Genomic DNA, 17,193 nt, shown 5'->3' on the forward strand with positions numbered 1-17,193 from the left:
GATAGATAGTTTAGTTTACCTCAACTGAGAGCTATTTAGTTCAACTATATCCCTGCTTCTAACACTAAGTATTGGCATAATTTATTTCTCAGCAATTGCCACAGTAAGCAATTGATAACATTTATCTGCAAGGAAGCAAAATTTTTTCAATAAGGAATTAAAATATGTTTTAAAAAATAACCCCTGAGAAAATACCAGTTCCAGATGGTAATCAGGGGTCTTTCACATCTACTAAATTTTCAAGATTATATTCAGAACACAAAAGATTTTTATTTTATTTATTCTTTTAAAATTTATTGATTTATTTTGAGAGTGTGAGGGAGGGGCAGAGAGAGAGAGAGAAAGAGAGAGAGAGAGAATCACAGGTATGCTCTGCACCATCAACATGGAGCCTGAGGCAGGGCCAAACTCACGAACTATGAGATCATGACCTGAGCAGAAATCAAAAGTTGGACTCTTAACTGACTGAGCCACCTAGGCACCCCAAAGATTTTTAATTGTAACTATTCTCTATTCATTTTCTGAAGATGGAGTAACTCCATTTCCAAGGTCTGAAAATGATAGAATAAATGAAAATCATAGATGAATATAGATATGAAGATTCTTAAAAACCCTACTAGCAAGTGGAATACTGTGGGATAAAGTTTTCCAGAAATGTACTCTACATCTCTAGAGCTACAATAATTTAGATCCTGAATATGGGCATCAAAATAAAAATTATTAATGGAAAATAATTTTAAGAGCTCAGAAACAGAACACATCAGTTCTAACGCCAGTTATGAAACAGTTCATTCTTTCTGTATTAGTTGAAGTGCCTTAATCCATAGTATGTACATATATGGTGTATTAACAATATAATATATGTATATGGTAAATATGTAATATTTTGTACCATCTATTTTATGCATATATATTTGCATTAGTAATTTTCACATTAAAGTATATTCAACAGGCAAAGTATAAATGTCTTTAATCTAAAAATAGATATTAGCAATAATTAAGGAAAAGCACATATCCCAGGGATGCCTGGGTGGCTCAGTCAGTTAAGCATCCAACTCTTGATTTTCAGCTCATGTCATGATCTTACAGTTCATGAGATTGAGCCCCAAGTCTGGCTCTGTGCTGATAGCATGGAGCCTGCTTGGGATTGATTCTCTCTCTCTCTCTCTCTCTCTCTCTCTCTCTCTCTCAAAATAAATAAATATTAAAAAAAAAAAAAACCAAGTATACCAGTTATAAAAAAATTGAAAAGGATAGTAGGCAATTTAAATAAGAAGAGATTCAAACGCCAATAGATATTTTTAAAAGTCCAATTTAGGTGGTAATACAGGCACCACAAGTTAAAACAACTAGAGATAATACCTATTTTCTGACAATCTGTCACAGTTTTTCAAAAAGAACAGTAGCCAGTGTTGTGTTAGTTTCAGGAGGAAAAAATTAAAGGAACAAAAACCAAAAAACAAACAAAAAAAGAACTTTGAATGTTTGTATCCCACCAAAATTCATATGAATCCTAATGCCCAGTGTGATGATGGTAGGAGGTGAGGCCTTTGGGAGGTGGTTAGGTTATGAGGGTGGAGCCCTCATGAATGAGTGGGATTAGTGCCCTTATAAACAAGGCCTGGCAGAGGTCCCTTATTCCGTCTGCCATGAGAAGTCTGTAACCTGGAAGAGGGCCCTCACCTGACAATTGCTGGCACACTGATCTTGAACTTCCAGCCTCCAGAACTGTGAGAAATGAATGTTTGTTGTTTTTGTAAGACCCTTACTCTGTGGTATTTTTACAGTAGCCTGAATGGACCAAGAAAGCCAGAATATGTCAAAGTCCTTCATATTTACCGCCCCCCCAATTTAAAATGTGAATATTTATGTTCTTATTAATGCTTATTTATGTTTGCTTTATATATTAATTATTTTTAGCAAAAAAGAAATTTAAAAATCTTACCAATTTGGCTTATCCTTCCAACTAGGAGAAAGTGAGCAGTTCGTTGTGTGGAAGTGTTTAGTTCTATATTATTTTCCTTGTGAAGACTCCAAAAACTACTTGTCACTTTGCCTCATATTTTTAAAGGGCTACATACCTGCAGATAGCGGACCACTCGGCAAACGAGATCAGGTGCCATAAAATCTCCAGTGAATCGCCAAATGATATCTGTCAAGATGTTAACCAGTCCTGTGAAAGAGTCTAACAAAAACATGCAAGTGGTTAACTTTAGTCTCTTTCAAATTTCCAGCCTTGCCACAATAGAAATCAATTCCTAGGGAGATTTTTTTTTTTTCCTTCTGATTTATCAGGTGGCCATTAAGGAAAAATAAGGCAAGGCAGGAGTTCATTGACTTTTATTATTAGGTCTTGTTACCACTCAGATGTAACCAACTTGGAAGGATTTTGGTAATGACTAAAATGATTTTGGTAACCATACAGTTGACCTTTTAAGTCACAGAAGAGGAGTTTTAAGGGGGTTTAGATCTGTACCAAAATAAGGACTGTGTGAGGATCGATAAGGGAAAAATTGAGAAAAGGAAAATATTTATCTTTAAGAAGCCCCTCAAAATCCCTCTTCTTGTACCCACTGTTTTATAATGTCGACCTCTTGTTACCTCCCTACCAGCAATGACAGCACTCCACTTTCACTCCAGGTTTCTTTTCTTTCTTCTCCTTTCCCCTTTCAACATCTATGCCTGGAAAAAATCAAGTGCATGATCTATCAATTTCATTAACTTAATTGGCTAAACAACAGAGGAACTGAGGCCAAGATTTGAGACCAAAGTCAGAGACTTTAGGCTGCTGTGGTTATCTCTACTCATTTCTGTACTTAGATTGAAAGTTGTGTAGATATCTATATCAGAAATGGCAAAATATATGTCTAGAAGCTCCCTCTCACCCTTCCATGACATATCACTAATTGATCATGTGATCCAGAATCATTCTCAAAACAGTGCTGTAGGGATTCTCTGCTAATTGATGGATAGGGCTGGTACTTAAAACAGGATAAGTAAGAATTCATTGACTTAGAGTCACTTCCTTGGAACATGGGATATAACACTCTGTCAAAGACCCAAGAGGCAAGGCAAATTCATTGCCAGGGTAGCTCTTAGAAGTCTGGAGAAAGTGCTGGTCTTTCCTAGGCAAAAGAGAAATGCCTGAGTTGCCCCGGCAGACAGTAGAAAAAATAAAAATAAAAAGGCCAAGTAAAGTGTGCATGCTATAATGGATATATTATGTAAAGCCAGAAGACCCACCAGAGAATTATATTCCATGGAAGGACTCAGAAGACACATCACTCATCAAGAATGTACTGGTGAGAGGAGCACCTGCATTACAAAGAAGCTTCCAACTATGCTAGAGTGGATGTAGGAAAGGTGGTCATAGAGCCTGGTCTTATTATACATGGTAAGGCTGCACTGTAATAATTCTTCTAGTCCTTCCCCAAAGGGACCTATAGTCACTTATTTGTGTGACTGTACACTGGGGAAAGAAGAATATACAGACATTTTGAGTACTGAGGCACAGGCTCTATGTTGACATGATACCTAGAGACCTGAAGTGTCATTTTGGCCCGACTATAAGAGTGGAATCTTTGGGGCCAGGTAACAAATAGAATCCTAGTTGAAATGGAATGGTTCACTAGATCTGCAGACCCTCCATTATTCATTTCCCCATTCCCTGAATGTTTAATTTATACTAATATACTTAGCATTTGGAATAACTCCATATCTGCTTCCTCATAATAGTGGCAGACAGCAAGACTACTCATTGGACAACATGATGAATTACCCCTTATCATGGCCAATCTAGCTATTGCTGTATTTAAATGTCTTTGAATTACCAACAGTGGAGATCAACACTGAGCCCCAGTATGACACTATTTCTTAAGAAGATCAACCAGCTACTTTGTGACAAGCTGACTACATTGGACCCTTCAATATTGCAAGGGCCAGCTGTCCATCTTCCCAGCGTATACTTATTCTGAGTATGAACATGCTTTCCCTGACCTCTGAGTTGTAGTCAACACCATTCACCAATCTCTAGAGGATTTCTGATTGCCCAACTAGAATGGAATCCCGCATAACACAGTATCTGATCAGGAAACCCACTTCATTGTGAAGGGGATATAGGCTTGCACCATGGATCATAGAATCTATTTATGTCACACAGTGCACCACCCAGCACAGCTGTCTTCCTGGAGCACTGGGATGCACTAGTAAAGGCACAAAGTGCCAGCTTAGTGGCAATACTCTGAAAGCATGGAATCCCATCCTCCAAAATGCTGCATATGCATTAAATCAGAGCTCTCTTTATGGTGCTGTGTCACTAACAGGAGATATACATATGCCTGAGAACCAAGGGGTAGAGGTGGGAATGGTCACACTGCATATTACTCCCAGTGAACCCCTGGGGGGGCACTGTGTATACCTCTCTGCTCTGCAGGCTGGAGGTCCTAGTCCCAAAAGGAAGTTGCAAACCTGCCGGGGGTCATAGCAAGGGTCCCCTCGAACTGAAAGTGATGGCTGACATGAAGACACTTTGGACTCGTTGGTCCAGGGACTAGCAGTCAAGAAGAGAAGTCACAGCTGTGGTCAGAGTAATTGGCTGTGATCAGCTGATGGAGGCAGAGCTGGGTTTATACAGTGAAGGAAGAGAAGAGGATGGGTAGAACACAGGTAATTTACTCATTATTTTATGATTGACTATAGATAATTAGTGAATGGGGCTAGATGTGCTAAGCATACTGCAGCAGGCTCTCAGTGTAGGGTTGTGCAGATTTTTGAGGCTGTAGACTGCTCTGTCCTGCTGTGGTGGGAGGGTGCGTGGGGGCTGAAATCGAGGCGTTAGTATGGTCATGAAGACACACACCCTGGCTTCAGACTGCACAAAGATAAAGCAAGTGTCAACTCTGTCCTGCATGACATACGAACTATACCCTCTACAAAACTGTTCAGATCAACATTCTAATCCTGCCTTTGTTGAGAAACACTGCCAGGTTTTATGGGAGAGAATCTGTGGTTTCTGTGCATTTCTGCTCAGACAGAAGAGTGGGCAGAACCTTACTTAGAAGTGAAGGGTATCCATTTGGTTGAGTTCAGGCTCTCGGAAAGCTGAACAGCTAAACCACAAAAGAAACTCCTATTTTGGAGTAGGCCGCTCATGATTTCATTTCCAATGGTTTATTTTTATTACTGTGTTTCTGTTAAAGAGGAGTAACAAAAACTGAAAATGGCACTGTCACTTGGTTAATTACTTCTGTGCATGCTGGAGAATGAGAACAGAAGGGAGGCTAGCATCCAGAGCAGGGGATGGCATGTCGTAGGTGCTCAGAACGTATTTGTCAAATAAATTGTCTCTATGGTTTGGAAAAGGCATTTATGGCTTTTTAAAAATTAAACTTGGGTTCCTGGGTGGTTCAGTCAGGTAAGCATCTGACTCTTAATTTCAGCTCAGGTCATCATCTCACAGTGGGTGAGATCAAGCCCCACATGGGGCTCTGCACTGACAGCATGGAGCCTGCTAGGGATTCTCTCTCTCCAGCTCTCTCTACCCCTCCCCCACTCACACTCTTTCTCTCTCTCTCTCTCAAAATAAACATTTTTTAAAAATAAATAAAATCAATTTTTATTTTGAAATAATTAAAGACTCACAAGACGTTGCAAAAATAGCACAGAGAGTCGTCACGTACCCATCACCCAGCTTCCCCCCATGGTGACATCTCATGTAACTAGAGTCGGCTTCATTGTTCAAAGGAGAATTATTACTCTCAATCCAGGTTTCTGTACAACACGGAGCATGATCCTAAGGAATGTTACTAAGCAGTCATTATATCTTTGTCAATATTTTAAGTATTTAAAGTATCTCAAGATTTTTTAATCTAACAAAAAACTATAAATTCCTCATTTGAGAGATAGGCAAATTTCGTGTGATTAAAATGTTTTCTAAGATTGTGAAACAAGTTACAGCTAAAGTCAGACTTGTAACCCAGACTGGATGTTAGTGTCTAGTCTTCACCACACTGTTTTTTTTCCTCCTTTTCCCTCCCCTTCCCTCCCCTCCCCTCCCCTCCCCTCCCCTCCCCTTCCCTTCCCAATTCTTGTTCTATCTGTTCTCCTTTAATCCCTAGACCAATATACAGGCACAATTCTTCCTCCCATGCCCTCATTCCCTGTCCTGGTTGCCCTGATTTTTCTCTCAGCTTCCTCTATTTGTAGGGTCACTCCACCCATAGGATTTGCTTTTATACCTTTAGAGAACTGTGATGGTAAATCTTCCTTTTCAGGATCTGTATTGTAAACAAGATAAAGGCTGAGCTCCCAACTTAGCATAAAGACTTGCTAAGACTTAACCTCTTGCTAAGTAACCACCTGGCATTTTTATATTGAACACCATAGTGATCACACATTCATGTTTCAGACATGCATTCCATCTTCTTGAAATTGCCTTGTTCCATTTGTCAGTCTGTTGAATTATTATTTACCTTTCAATATCTAGCTGACATGTCCTCTTTTTTCCAGGAGCTTCCTTTGACCATTCACAAGGTAGGGTCTGTCATGTAAGGTATTGGGCCCTCCCAGTCTTATGCCTGTCTGTCTTTTCCTTTTTGTTTCTCTGTAGGTGACAATTAGAGCATGGACAAGCACATGGGAACTACAACAAAAGTGTCAAAGATTAGAGAAATCAGAGAAGTTCTGAGAAGGTCAGATTTGAGCAGCGTCTTGAGAGTCGTGGGTTATGACCTGATTAATAGAAATCTCATGAAGGGTTTCCTGGCAGGAATGGACTGGATGTGTGAGTGGATTGGGCCAATTGAAGTTCCTTGGATATTCTCTTTTGTTTTACATATTTTTTTTTTTTTAGTTTATTTATTCATTTTTGAGGGGGAGAGAGAGAGAGAGCATGGAAGGGGCAGACAAAGAGGGAGAGAGAGAGAATCCCAAGCAGGCTCTGCACCCTCAGTGCAGAGCCAGACGTGGGGATGGAACTCACAAACTGTGAGATCGTGACTTGAGCTGAAGTTGGACGCTCAACCGACTGAGCCATCCAGGCACCCCTACGTATTCTTTAAATAAAGAATAATGGGGACAATCCCTAAACTTATGTTTTTCTGAACTGAAGTGATACATTAACAATTATATTGTACCCCCAGTAACATTTCTTTTTTCTCCTGGAGCTCAGTCTTTAATGAGCCCATATCTAGGAGTAGACTATCAGTGAAGCCTGGGCCACAGCATTTGTTGCTATTAAGCAAATGCTGCTGGATCTGATCGGTAAAAAGCTATTTAGTCACCTAAGTAATTGAATACATTGCAAATAAACCTTTCTTAAATGGTAATTAACAGGACCTTGGGAACAAAGGGTGCACTTTAAAAGTCTTAATCACTGCCCCACTATTACTCCTGTTTCTTGAAATTTCTTCTGTGAGAGATCCTAGGAAGCTGAAATACTCAGAAAAGCCAAAACAGGCTCCCTGCAGGCATTACTGCCCCTTTGATGGCTTCTTGCAAGTATGAGTGTGGGTTCCCAGTTGGAGCACAGATATGGGTGGAGTGGGGAGAAATCAAGAAAGGGGACACCTGAACTGAACCCTGAAGGGTCAGTATGAAGGGGTCGCATGGAAAGGGGGTGAAGGACACTGATTCTAAACAGGGATGACACCATGAGCAAAGTTGTGGCGAGAAAAAGTGAGGTGAGAGATTCCGTGGCTTGTGTATATGAAACAACATCAGTTTGTAGTTGCTGAAGTCTGAAGTAGGAGCTTCCAAGCGGCACAAAATGGGGCTGCAGAGACAAGAGTTGGGCCATTTAGGGTCTCTGGTGCCAGTTAAAGGAACTCTTGCACTTTTTCCCCTGTGTACTGTGGGAGCAATTGAATGTTGATGTGTTCAAACACCTGTTTCAAATAGATTTCTTTAGTTACTGTTGGGGGATCAGTTTGGGAGGTCCAGTGCTAGATTTTACACTACACTTGTTAGGGAAATGTGCAAAAGTTCAGGAAAGAGATAAGTAGTACCTGGGGTATGTCAAATAGGAATTGAGATATAGAGAAGGATGCAGATTTGAGGTATATTTTATAAGGTAAAATTAGGAGGACTTGGGGACTGAGTGATAGATGTTTTAAATGGGAGGCAAAGAAAGAAGTCTACACTGTATTATGGGTCCTGGCTTGGGTGTTTGTGGGAGATGGTGGTGCCTCTTGAGAATACGGGAGGATAATAAGTTCATTTTATTTGGGTTGTTCCCAGTTTTCGGCAATTCCACATAAAGCTGTTACGAACATCTACGTATAAGATTTTGTGTGAATGTAAGTTTTCTTTTCCCTGGGGTAAATACCCAGGAGTGAGATTGTTGGGCTATAAGGCCCTAGCTTCAATTTGCATTTTCCTACTGGTTACCGATGTTGTTGTTATGGTCACTTGCAACCCCTATGCCTCAAATTCCTCTTTGAGTGTTCAGTGATGGTGGGAGCTGGGGCGTGGGGTGTTCTAATAATCCATTCTCTCCCCTCATCTGCATCTGCATTCCTGTAACACTGCTGCTTCTTGTTGCTCAGTGCTTGCTAAGCTGCTGGCTGGAGGGTTCTACTTTGCCTAAGTTCAGCCTCTTATATCCACCTGTGCATCTGGGCCATGGGGTTGGGACCTTCTCAGCACTCCAGTTCCTTCTCCACCATGACTGTCGAACTTCTGCTTTATATCTATGTGGTGAGTCTTTTGTGGGAGAGTTTTATGCCCTTCCCCTAGTAGTAGGTGACTTCTCATGGAATTGGTGTGGTACCCGGGGCCAGCCATTGTATGCCCCCATCCCCAAGAGTTGAGGGTTTTTTATTGTTTGTTTCTGTGTATTTCCCTGTGCTCTGGGGCAACAGTATTTGGTCACACAGTGGCCTAAGGTTTTTGTTGAGAGGTAACTAGACAGGAGGGCATGATTTCATACCTTTCCTGAAGGCATAAACTAAACCTTCATGTATACCTTCACACTGTCTCTGTAACAACTCCTCAGTTCTGCCACCATAGAGTGGAAGCAGCCATAGACTGTCCTCTAACTGAACAAACATAGCTGTGTCCCAATAATAACTTTGTTTATAAAAATAGGCTGCAGGCTGGATTTGGTGGGAGGGCTACAGTTTGCCTCCCACACGCCCCCCCCCCCCCCACCTCCTGCTCTACAGTATAAACTACAAATCATCCTACTGTGACTTTTGGAGCCTTCCTGCCTACCTCTTAGGTCTGATCTTTTCTGGTCCTATTACAAATTCATACCATAAGGGAAACACTTTCCACCAGCAGTTATACTGACAGCTGGTTAATTGATCAAAACGTTGGTTAAAAAAAGGAAGCACACACACAACCCCATCTTAAAACATTTTTATATAAAACATTAATGTGCATGTATTTATCCATTTCTTTAATGTAGGGCCAAGAGTTTTATTTGATTTTATGCATCATCTTTCTTTTGTGTGCAGAAAATACATCCATAATGCATCTTTTATGATTTCCAGTTTTGTTTTCTTTAAATTGGAAAACTTGAGATACCAGCGAAGCAATTTGAGGCAGAATCTCATTGTAGAGATTTTTATAATCCTTTTTCATTCTTTTATAGTTACATTCCCTGTGCTTAATTCTATTGCTTCTTTTAGTGACTCAGGAAAAAAAAAAGTCTTTCCAATGTATCCAACTCAACTTTCACAGAAACAACCCTTTCATGTTGTTTATGTCCATTATATAGTTGTAATAATGAGAACAACTGGCATAAACTGGTTTGGGAACAGACCCCTGGGACTCCTATAACCTAAGTAGTGGGAGCAGAAATGGACAGCTTCTTAGGGACTATCCTGCTAGTCGTGGGAGCTAGTTAGTCAGGGTGTGTGAAGGATGGAGACTGTTGGTTAGTCCAGTAAAGCATAAAGAAGATACAGCCAACAGACCTTCTATGGGAGACCCTTACTGTTCCTTGACCATTCCTTGGCCATTCACTCTGCCAGCCCCTTTCTTCACGTTGCTCCCTTCGCTTGGGAGTTTCTTTATGCACCTCTGCTTAAGGATATCCTAACTCCTCTGGGTTTAGTTCAAGGTTACCACCTTTATGAAGCCTTTTCTACATACCGGGATTGGTTGATTACCTCCTCTGGGCCTCTCCCTAGCTTACCATCAAAGTACCATGACACATGAACACATTTATTTTTTGTATTTCTCTCTAATTTTGTTATGAGGGATAAAGATTTTTTTTTAATGTGCCGTCATGTCTCCAGACCCTAACATCTTCTTATTACATGGTAAGAGCGTGGTAACTTTCTGGTAAATGAATGGCGACATTATCACTGCTGTTGCTTGATTGGCTGCCTCAGCAGATGTGGTTTCACAGAGCAGACTGAGTCCCATTAACTGTGTCCTTCAAAGTAGATTAAGGTAATGATTTTGGAGTCAAGATGCTGGAAGGAGGAATGTGATTGGAAATTTTGATCCCCAAGCAGAATTCTAAAAGAGCTCTCTAGATTCTGAGATCTCTGCTAGATGGTAAGCTCCTGATTAGTAGTGGCTGTGCCTCACTCATGTTTATAGCCTCATCTTTTTTCAGGTTGTCTTGTGAGATACTCAGTACTTGCAAGATAAAGGAGGAAATGGCCAACTGAACAGATTTGCAAAGCTCTTGAAAATGCAAGGCCACTAGTGAGGGATTCACCTACACAGAGAATGAGTTGCAGCACCATTTCTTAGGTTCTCCTTGCTCTCAGCTGATGTTCATATTTTCCCTTACAAAGCAGGACTACAGGAATAATGAACACTTAGCAAGCCGAATAACTTTTTTTGGCAAATGAGTAGTACATGAGCATTTGTCACACTGGATAAGAGGACTACTGAATACAAACAATTTTAACAATGACTTTGACATTTCTGACAATGTAAGGTTATTTTAGCTTCAGCTATGGTGTTATGGACGAGAGGTGCTTTGGTTTTCCTGGAGGACACTGTAGATGGCAATGTCAACGGTGAATCTCCAGGGTATACAACGCTTCCAGCTCAACTCAACGTCTCTGGTGTGGTTGTTTATTTTGTTTTTAAAGCAAGGGAGGTGGTAATTGTTTGCTTGTGGTTGCACATGAAAACGTTTTTGATATTGCTAAGAGTCCTTCTCTTTCTCTTTCTCTCTCTCTTTTAACAACCAAATGCTTGGGGCGCCTGGGTGGCGCAGTCGGTTAAGCGTCCGACTTCAGCCAGGTCACGATCTCGCGGTCCGTGAGTTCGAGCCCCGCGTCGGGCTCTGAGCTGATGGCTCAGAGCCTGGAGCCTGTTTCCCATTCTGTGTCTCCCTCTCTCTCTGCCCCTCCCCTGTTCATGCTCTGTCTCTCTCTGTCCCAAAAATAAATAAACATTGAAAAAAAAATTAAAAAAAAAAAAACAACCAAATGCTTAAGGACTCTCTAAATGGAACAAGATTTGAAGACTTTATGTAAAAATTTGTTTATTGATGGAATTTGCATTACCCAACCTGTCAGGTGCTTAACTGCCAATTAAAATTATTTCTCAAAAAGGTAAGTTCTTGTGTTTCTAAGTTTTAGACTCATTTTACAATACTAATATGATCCTGGCACTGTGCCCTTCACCAAGATTAAGTACAGGCTGAGCTTAATGGCCCAAACTGTCAACTCCCCAGCTCTTTATTAATCCTGGGAAAGTGGCCCGCACCTCAGTCATTACTGCTCAATTAGGTAAATAACCATCACATCCATTCTCATCAGACCACTCTCTTCACAGAAAGCTGTTCCTGAGATTTTCAGTTAGCCTTAATAAGTCATGAATGTCGCTAGTGCCTCCCTTTTTCCATTGGTCCACTGAACAAATAAAAATCATGTGCCTGATTAAAGGAACACAAGTCATCCTAAAACCTATTCTCTGCTTCCATTGTGTGCAAAGGCAAGAATCTCAACACTTGAGGCCAACTGGCCAGTGTGGGTCATTGGTATTGCTGAGTGGTGAAGAACTCTTATATTCATATGTGTAAACATCAGGTTCAGCAAGAGCATACGTTTCCTTGAAGTGAGGACAAATAAGGCACTGAGTCACTGCCATTTCTCCTCCTCACTCCACTTTAGGGGGAAACTTCTGGAGGCATGACAGTACATCATCACCATTGCACAACGTGAGGATCAAACTGACTCTGGGTGTAAATACAAGACATGGACAACTTGTTTCCTCCTTTACTGAGAGTTTGCTTTCCTAGTAAGAATGGTCTTCCATCCATCCCATCAATGGTCTTGCATTTTTAAATATCCAAGAGAAGGGGAGGAGTTCCATTTGCAGTTATCCAAGAGAAGAATTCTTTTAATGGGTTTTTTTTCTTTGCAGTTCTTGCCCAAAGGCTGAGTTGCAGCAGGTTGGCACGAAAGTTGTAAATTGTAATAAGAAATATTTGGTTCTCATTTCATCCTGCTGCAAAAAGGGTCAGACTTACACATAAAGAGGTGAGGCAGACATGGAGACAGGCTGCTCACATCCCTCTTGAAGAAAAACCTCACTGTCCAACTGTGGAGAGTGTGGTTTTCTGGCATCCTCCAGCTGTTAGATTCCTCGGGGTCTGTCCCAGCTTCCTAGTTGAGATCACTCTGTTAGTAGTACCAGCTCTGCCAAGGACTGGGCAAGGTGTGAGTAGAAGGGTCTAGTCATTTCCATCTAGCATGGGAGTCCTACAGTGAGCTGGTAGAAACTGTAAGGTTGTCATCATATTCCGATGGGTCCTCTTATAATCTTTCTTCTTCCCTTTGCTTTTCATAGATGTTATATCCCCTCCAATTTTTGCATGCTTAATTCTGTTTCAGCATCTGTCTCCCAAAGAACTCAACATGCAACAGGAGATAGGGCAGGAAGAGACGCACGACCATTCATTGTCTAGAGAGAGTCTTTAAAGGCTGACTCTGCATAATCTAAGATCTTAGCTCCTAGCCCAGTCCCGAGCTCCTACCCAATTTTCTGGAAGATAGTTTTCTGAAAAAAATTGATAAATAGGAGGCTCAGCCTTTGTTTCAACTTGATCTACAGTAAAGACCGTCTATGTTATTTTCTATAATGCACGCTTGTTAATTTATCTAGTTAATTTAATACATTTGGCATCCACTATGAAGACAGTGCTAATTAAATTAAGTGATTGGCTCACAAGGTGAATATAACCAAGCCAATACTTGAGAGAATAGAACACCAAGAAATACTAGTTGTGATGAAGGTTCGGAGATAGGGCCATTGTTTTGCTGAACAGCAAAGATGCTGTTTATGGGGCAATTCTTTGTTGGGCTAGACCATACTGTGCATTGCAGAAAATGTGGCATCCCTGGATTGTGTGATAGTTCCAAATGCCCAAGCATTTCTAAATGCCCCAGGACTGCCTCCAGTTGAGAATCACTTACAAGGCAAGATGAGGTGTTCAAGGTCAGAGTTATCGAAAAGAGTCTGAGCTGTGGCATAATATATTGGGGCAAAAATGAGTTGTCTGTGTGAGTGGGGAATGGAGCCAAAGCTCAGAGGGGACAGAAGATAGGAGCAAGCATGCAGAGGAAGGGAGCAGAACCAAATCACAGGGCCAGAAGAAAGCTGGAGGATTTGGGCCACGGTTGGTCACTAGAATAGCACAGTGAAATGAGAGCAATGCCTAGCCTAGTGGGTGATTGATTAAGGCAGAAACAGGGATCAGCCTGGGAATAAGAGAGCTGCCTGGGCTTCAGAGCTAGTACTCATACACTGGACACCCTACTGCCTTGGCCTGTTAGTTCCAGTGCATTTTATAAGGCCTTGGCCTCATCTTTCTAGGTGACATTCCCTTTTCCCCAAAAATAGCTCTCTGAGTCTGGGCAGAGGGTGGAGACAAATTTTTGGCTGACCGCCTTTGGCGTTGCGTGAAGGATTTAACATACGTTAGTTTAAGGGCATCTGGGTGGCTCAGTCGGTTAAGCGTCCGACTCCGGCTCAGGTAGTGATCTCATGGTTCGTGGGTTCGAGCCCACATAGGGCTCTGTGCTGGCAGCTTGGAGCCTGGAGCCTGCTTCAGATTCTATGTCTCCCACTCTCTCTGCCCCTCCCCCACTTGCATTCTGTGTCTCCCTCTCGAAAATAAACATTAAAAAATTTAACATGCATTAGTTTATTTAATGCAGTGTTTGTATAAGTGTATCTGAGCCAAACTCTCTACCCTACACATAAATAGAATCAGTGACCATTGAGAGTCTGCATTCAAGTTTGGGTTCAGTGAAATTTGGAGTGTAAATTGGACTTTTATAGATTTCTAATTGAATAGAATAATTCTAATTAGATGAAATGATTCCGTCTAAGGTGCAGGACGACTATAGACACTCAGAAAAATCACAGAATCTTAGAGAAGCTGGGACACTATCACTGAACCAACATACGGACTTCTGCATGTGATAAGGATTAACCTCCATCAACAGTGGAGACCAGGTCAGGCATAATTTACACATAATCTCTTTCCGTCACCGTAATTGTCCAAAGGAAGGCAATAATATAATTTCTGTATCTTGTGGTCATTATGCAGATTAAATTGAGTAAAGCACACAAAGCATGTATCTCGGTGCCGGTCACAAAGGAGGCTTTGAATGCATGGTCCCTGCTCTGCTCACTTCCCCAAGAGAGAAATGAAGTGATAAGAATTTAAGTAACGTGTTGAAAGCCACACAAATGATAAGCACCAGAGCCAGGACTCACACCCAGGTACTTAGACCCTGCCACTTGATTTTGTAGAGCTTTCAAACTAAGAATGGTTTTTCAAATGTTTTAATAATTGAACAACATTACAAGAGTGAAAACATTTTGTGGCACATGAAAATGATATGAAATTCAAATAGCAGTATCCACAAGGTTATTGGAACACAGCCATGCCCATTTGCTCACATATTGTCCATGGCTGCTTTCCTGCTACACCAGCTGAACTCGGTGACTGAGACAGAGATCATATGGCCCCCAAAGCGTAAAATGTTTAGATAAAGCTGGCCGACCCTTACTGCAGACCTTAGACCCCTGATCTTTCCTTTATGCCCAAGTGCTGGTGGATCCAGATTGCTTGTGACTTTGCCAAATTTTTCCGGCATTCTTGGGGAATTTTCAAACTGCCAGACAGGTTGCACTGAAGGGCTCCCTGCTGGCTTACATAGGAGAGTTTTGAAGGTACCAGATGGGAACAGATTCTTTCCTTTCATCTTAACAAAAATCCAATCTCACTCTCTTTCATCTTCAAAGATTTGATTAATGAGGACACAAAGGGGGAGAGAGAACAATTCCTACTCTTGCACTGGGCCAGGCTGCCAGCTGGAGCTGCTGCCGTTTGAGCCCCACCTCCCCACATCTGACAGGTCCCCGAGCCCCCAGCCCTGCCCAGCAGACGTGGAGGCTGACTGCACAAGCTCCAGAGGCAGGGACCTGCTTTGTGTTGGCTTCTCCACTCATGGGCACTATGGTTTGGAGCAAGTCATGTAACCTCTGTCAGCATCAGTTTCCACAGGTCTACAGTGGGAGTAATGAAAACATCCATAGCGCAGGCAATTTGTAGGATTAAATGAGAAAATACATGTAAATAGTTCTTTGTTTTGTGAAGAGTTGGCTGAGTAAACATTCAGTAAATAGGAACCATTATTAGTATTTTTTTTTCTGCCTACTTGTCAGCAGGGAAGAAGCTAATTTTCTGATCCCAGCTAAAATGCCCTGGGAGGTATTTTTAAAACATTTTTTAGAGTAACACCAGCACACAATACACAATTCAAGCAGTACAAATAATAAAAATAGATGTCTCACAATGTTCAAGGCAGCACTATTCATAATAGCTTTAAACTGGAAATTACCCAAATGGCCATCACGAGTAGAATGGAGAAATAAATTGTGCTATATTCATACAGTGGAGCCATTCAATAAAGAGTGTGAAGGGTCTACAATATGTGCAACAATGTTGACGAATCTCTTGAACAGAATGCTGTGCCAAAGGAGCCACACATAAAACTCATGCCTACTGTAAGGCTTCATCTGGAATATACAATAAGGGGAAGCTCTCCTCTGCTTCTGGGATTACCCTTGGCGGAGGTGAGGGGTGGGGGCTAGAAGGTGGTGGAAGGAGATCAGGGGAAACCAGTGGTGCTCTGTTTCTTGATTTGGGTTCTGGTTACATAGGTATACTCAGTTTGTGAACATTCATTAAACTGATATTGGTAATGTGTGCACAGGATTAGACTTCATATTTCAATATGAAGAATAAAAACTAAAAATAAGAAAGCCACCTTCCACCTACTCTTGACTTCCACTCACTCAACTCCGTCCTTAGAAGCAGCAAGTGTTACCATCAAACAGAATCGCCAGAGCTGGTCACTGAATGTACAAGAACGTGTCTGCATGGGTAGATTGTGGGTCTTTCATTCTTTCTTTGGATTTCCTGAGAGGAAGTTTTTGTGTTATTTTATAACATCTTTATTTTTAGAGCAGTTTTAGGGTCACAGCAAAATTGAGCAGGAGTACAATGAATTGCCATATACCCCCTGCCCTCACATATGCACAGCCTCTTCCATCATGAACGTCTCCCACTGGAGTGGTACATTTGTTACCATTAATGAAAATGCTGACACATCATAATCACCTAAAGTCTATGGTTTACATTAGGATTTTCTCTTGATGATGTATGTCCCAGGATCTCGGACCAATATATAATAAAATGGAACCAGCATTATAGATAGTATCACAGAGAGTATATTCACTGCCCTAAAAATCCTGTCTGAAAGCAAGTTTTGATGTGCCTAGCCCTATGTCCAGTTGACCAGCTGTTACAAAAAACAGACCTCAGGAGAAGGAACGGGAGCAGAGAGGTTGGGAAGGGGCTCGGATGTTGGGTAACCCTCCTGGCCCTGGCAAGATTTCTGCAAATGTTTGTTGAACTGTCAAAGTGAATTTAAGGGCTTCAACGTGGCTGGGCCTTTTTCTTCGTGTTGGGTTGTTGTCACCTCATGCCTTCTTTGTGTCTCAAACTCCAGTTATCGTTTTGGGCAGCCCCGTTCGCACGCCTATTCCTGATGAGCACTAGGCCCGATCTGTGATTCTGAATAACGTCCATCTTCTCTCATTCTGAGGCTATAACGGTGTCTGACAACAGGAAGGGATATTTGAAATCAGGCCACCATGAAATCCCTGGGAAGACATCCTCGTATTTCTGGACTTTTTATTCTG

The 17,193-nt window shown here is 41.5% G+C and overlaps 1 protein-coding gene across 1 annotated transcript in view; it reads right to left on the reverse strand.

Annotated features, from left to right (window-relative positions):
• Positions 1-17,193, reverse strand: part of NPSR1 (neuropeptide S receptor 1) — a 155,295-nt gene that overhangs the window by 55,715 nt on the left and 82,387 nt on the right. The window contains exon 3 of the mRNA XM_040472277.1: positions 2,082-2,185. Within this exon, the coding sequence (XP_040328211.1) occupies positions 2,082-2,185 (104 nt within the window). The remainder of the gene's footprint in view (positions 1-2,081; positions 2,186-17,193) is intronic.

The sequence above is a fragment of the Herpailurus yagouaroundi genome, unplaced genomic scaffold, assembly GCF_014898765.1.
Source record: "Herpailurus yagouaroundi ecotype Mexico unplaced genomic scaffold, PumYag 100, whole genome shotgun sequence".
Classification (NCBI taxonomy): domain Eukaryota; kingdom Metazoa; phylum Chordata; class Mammalia; order Carnivora; family Felidae; genus Herpailurus; species Herpailurus yagouaroundi.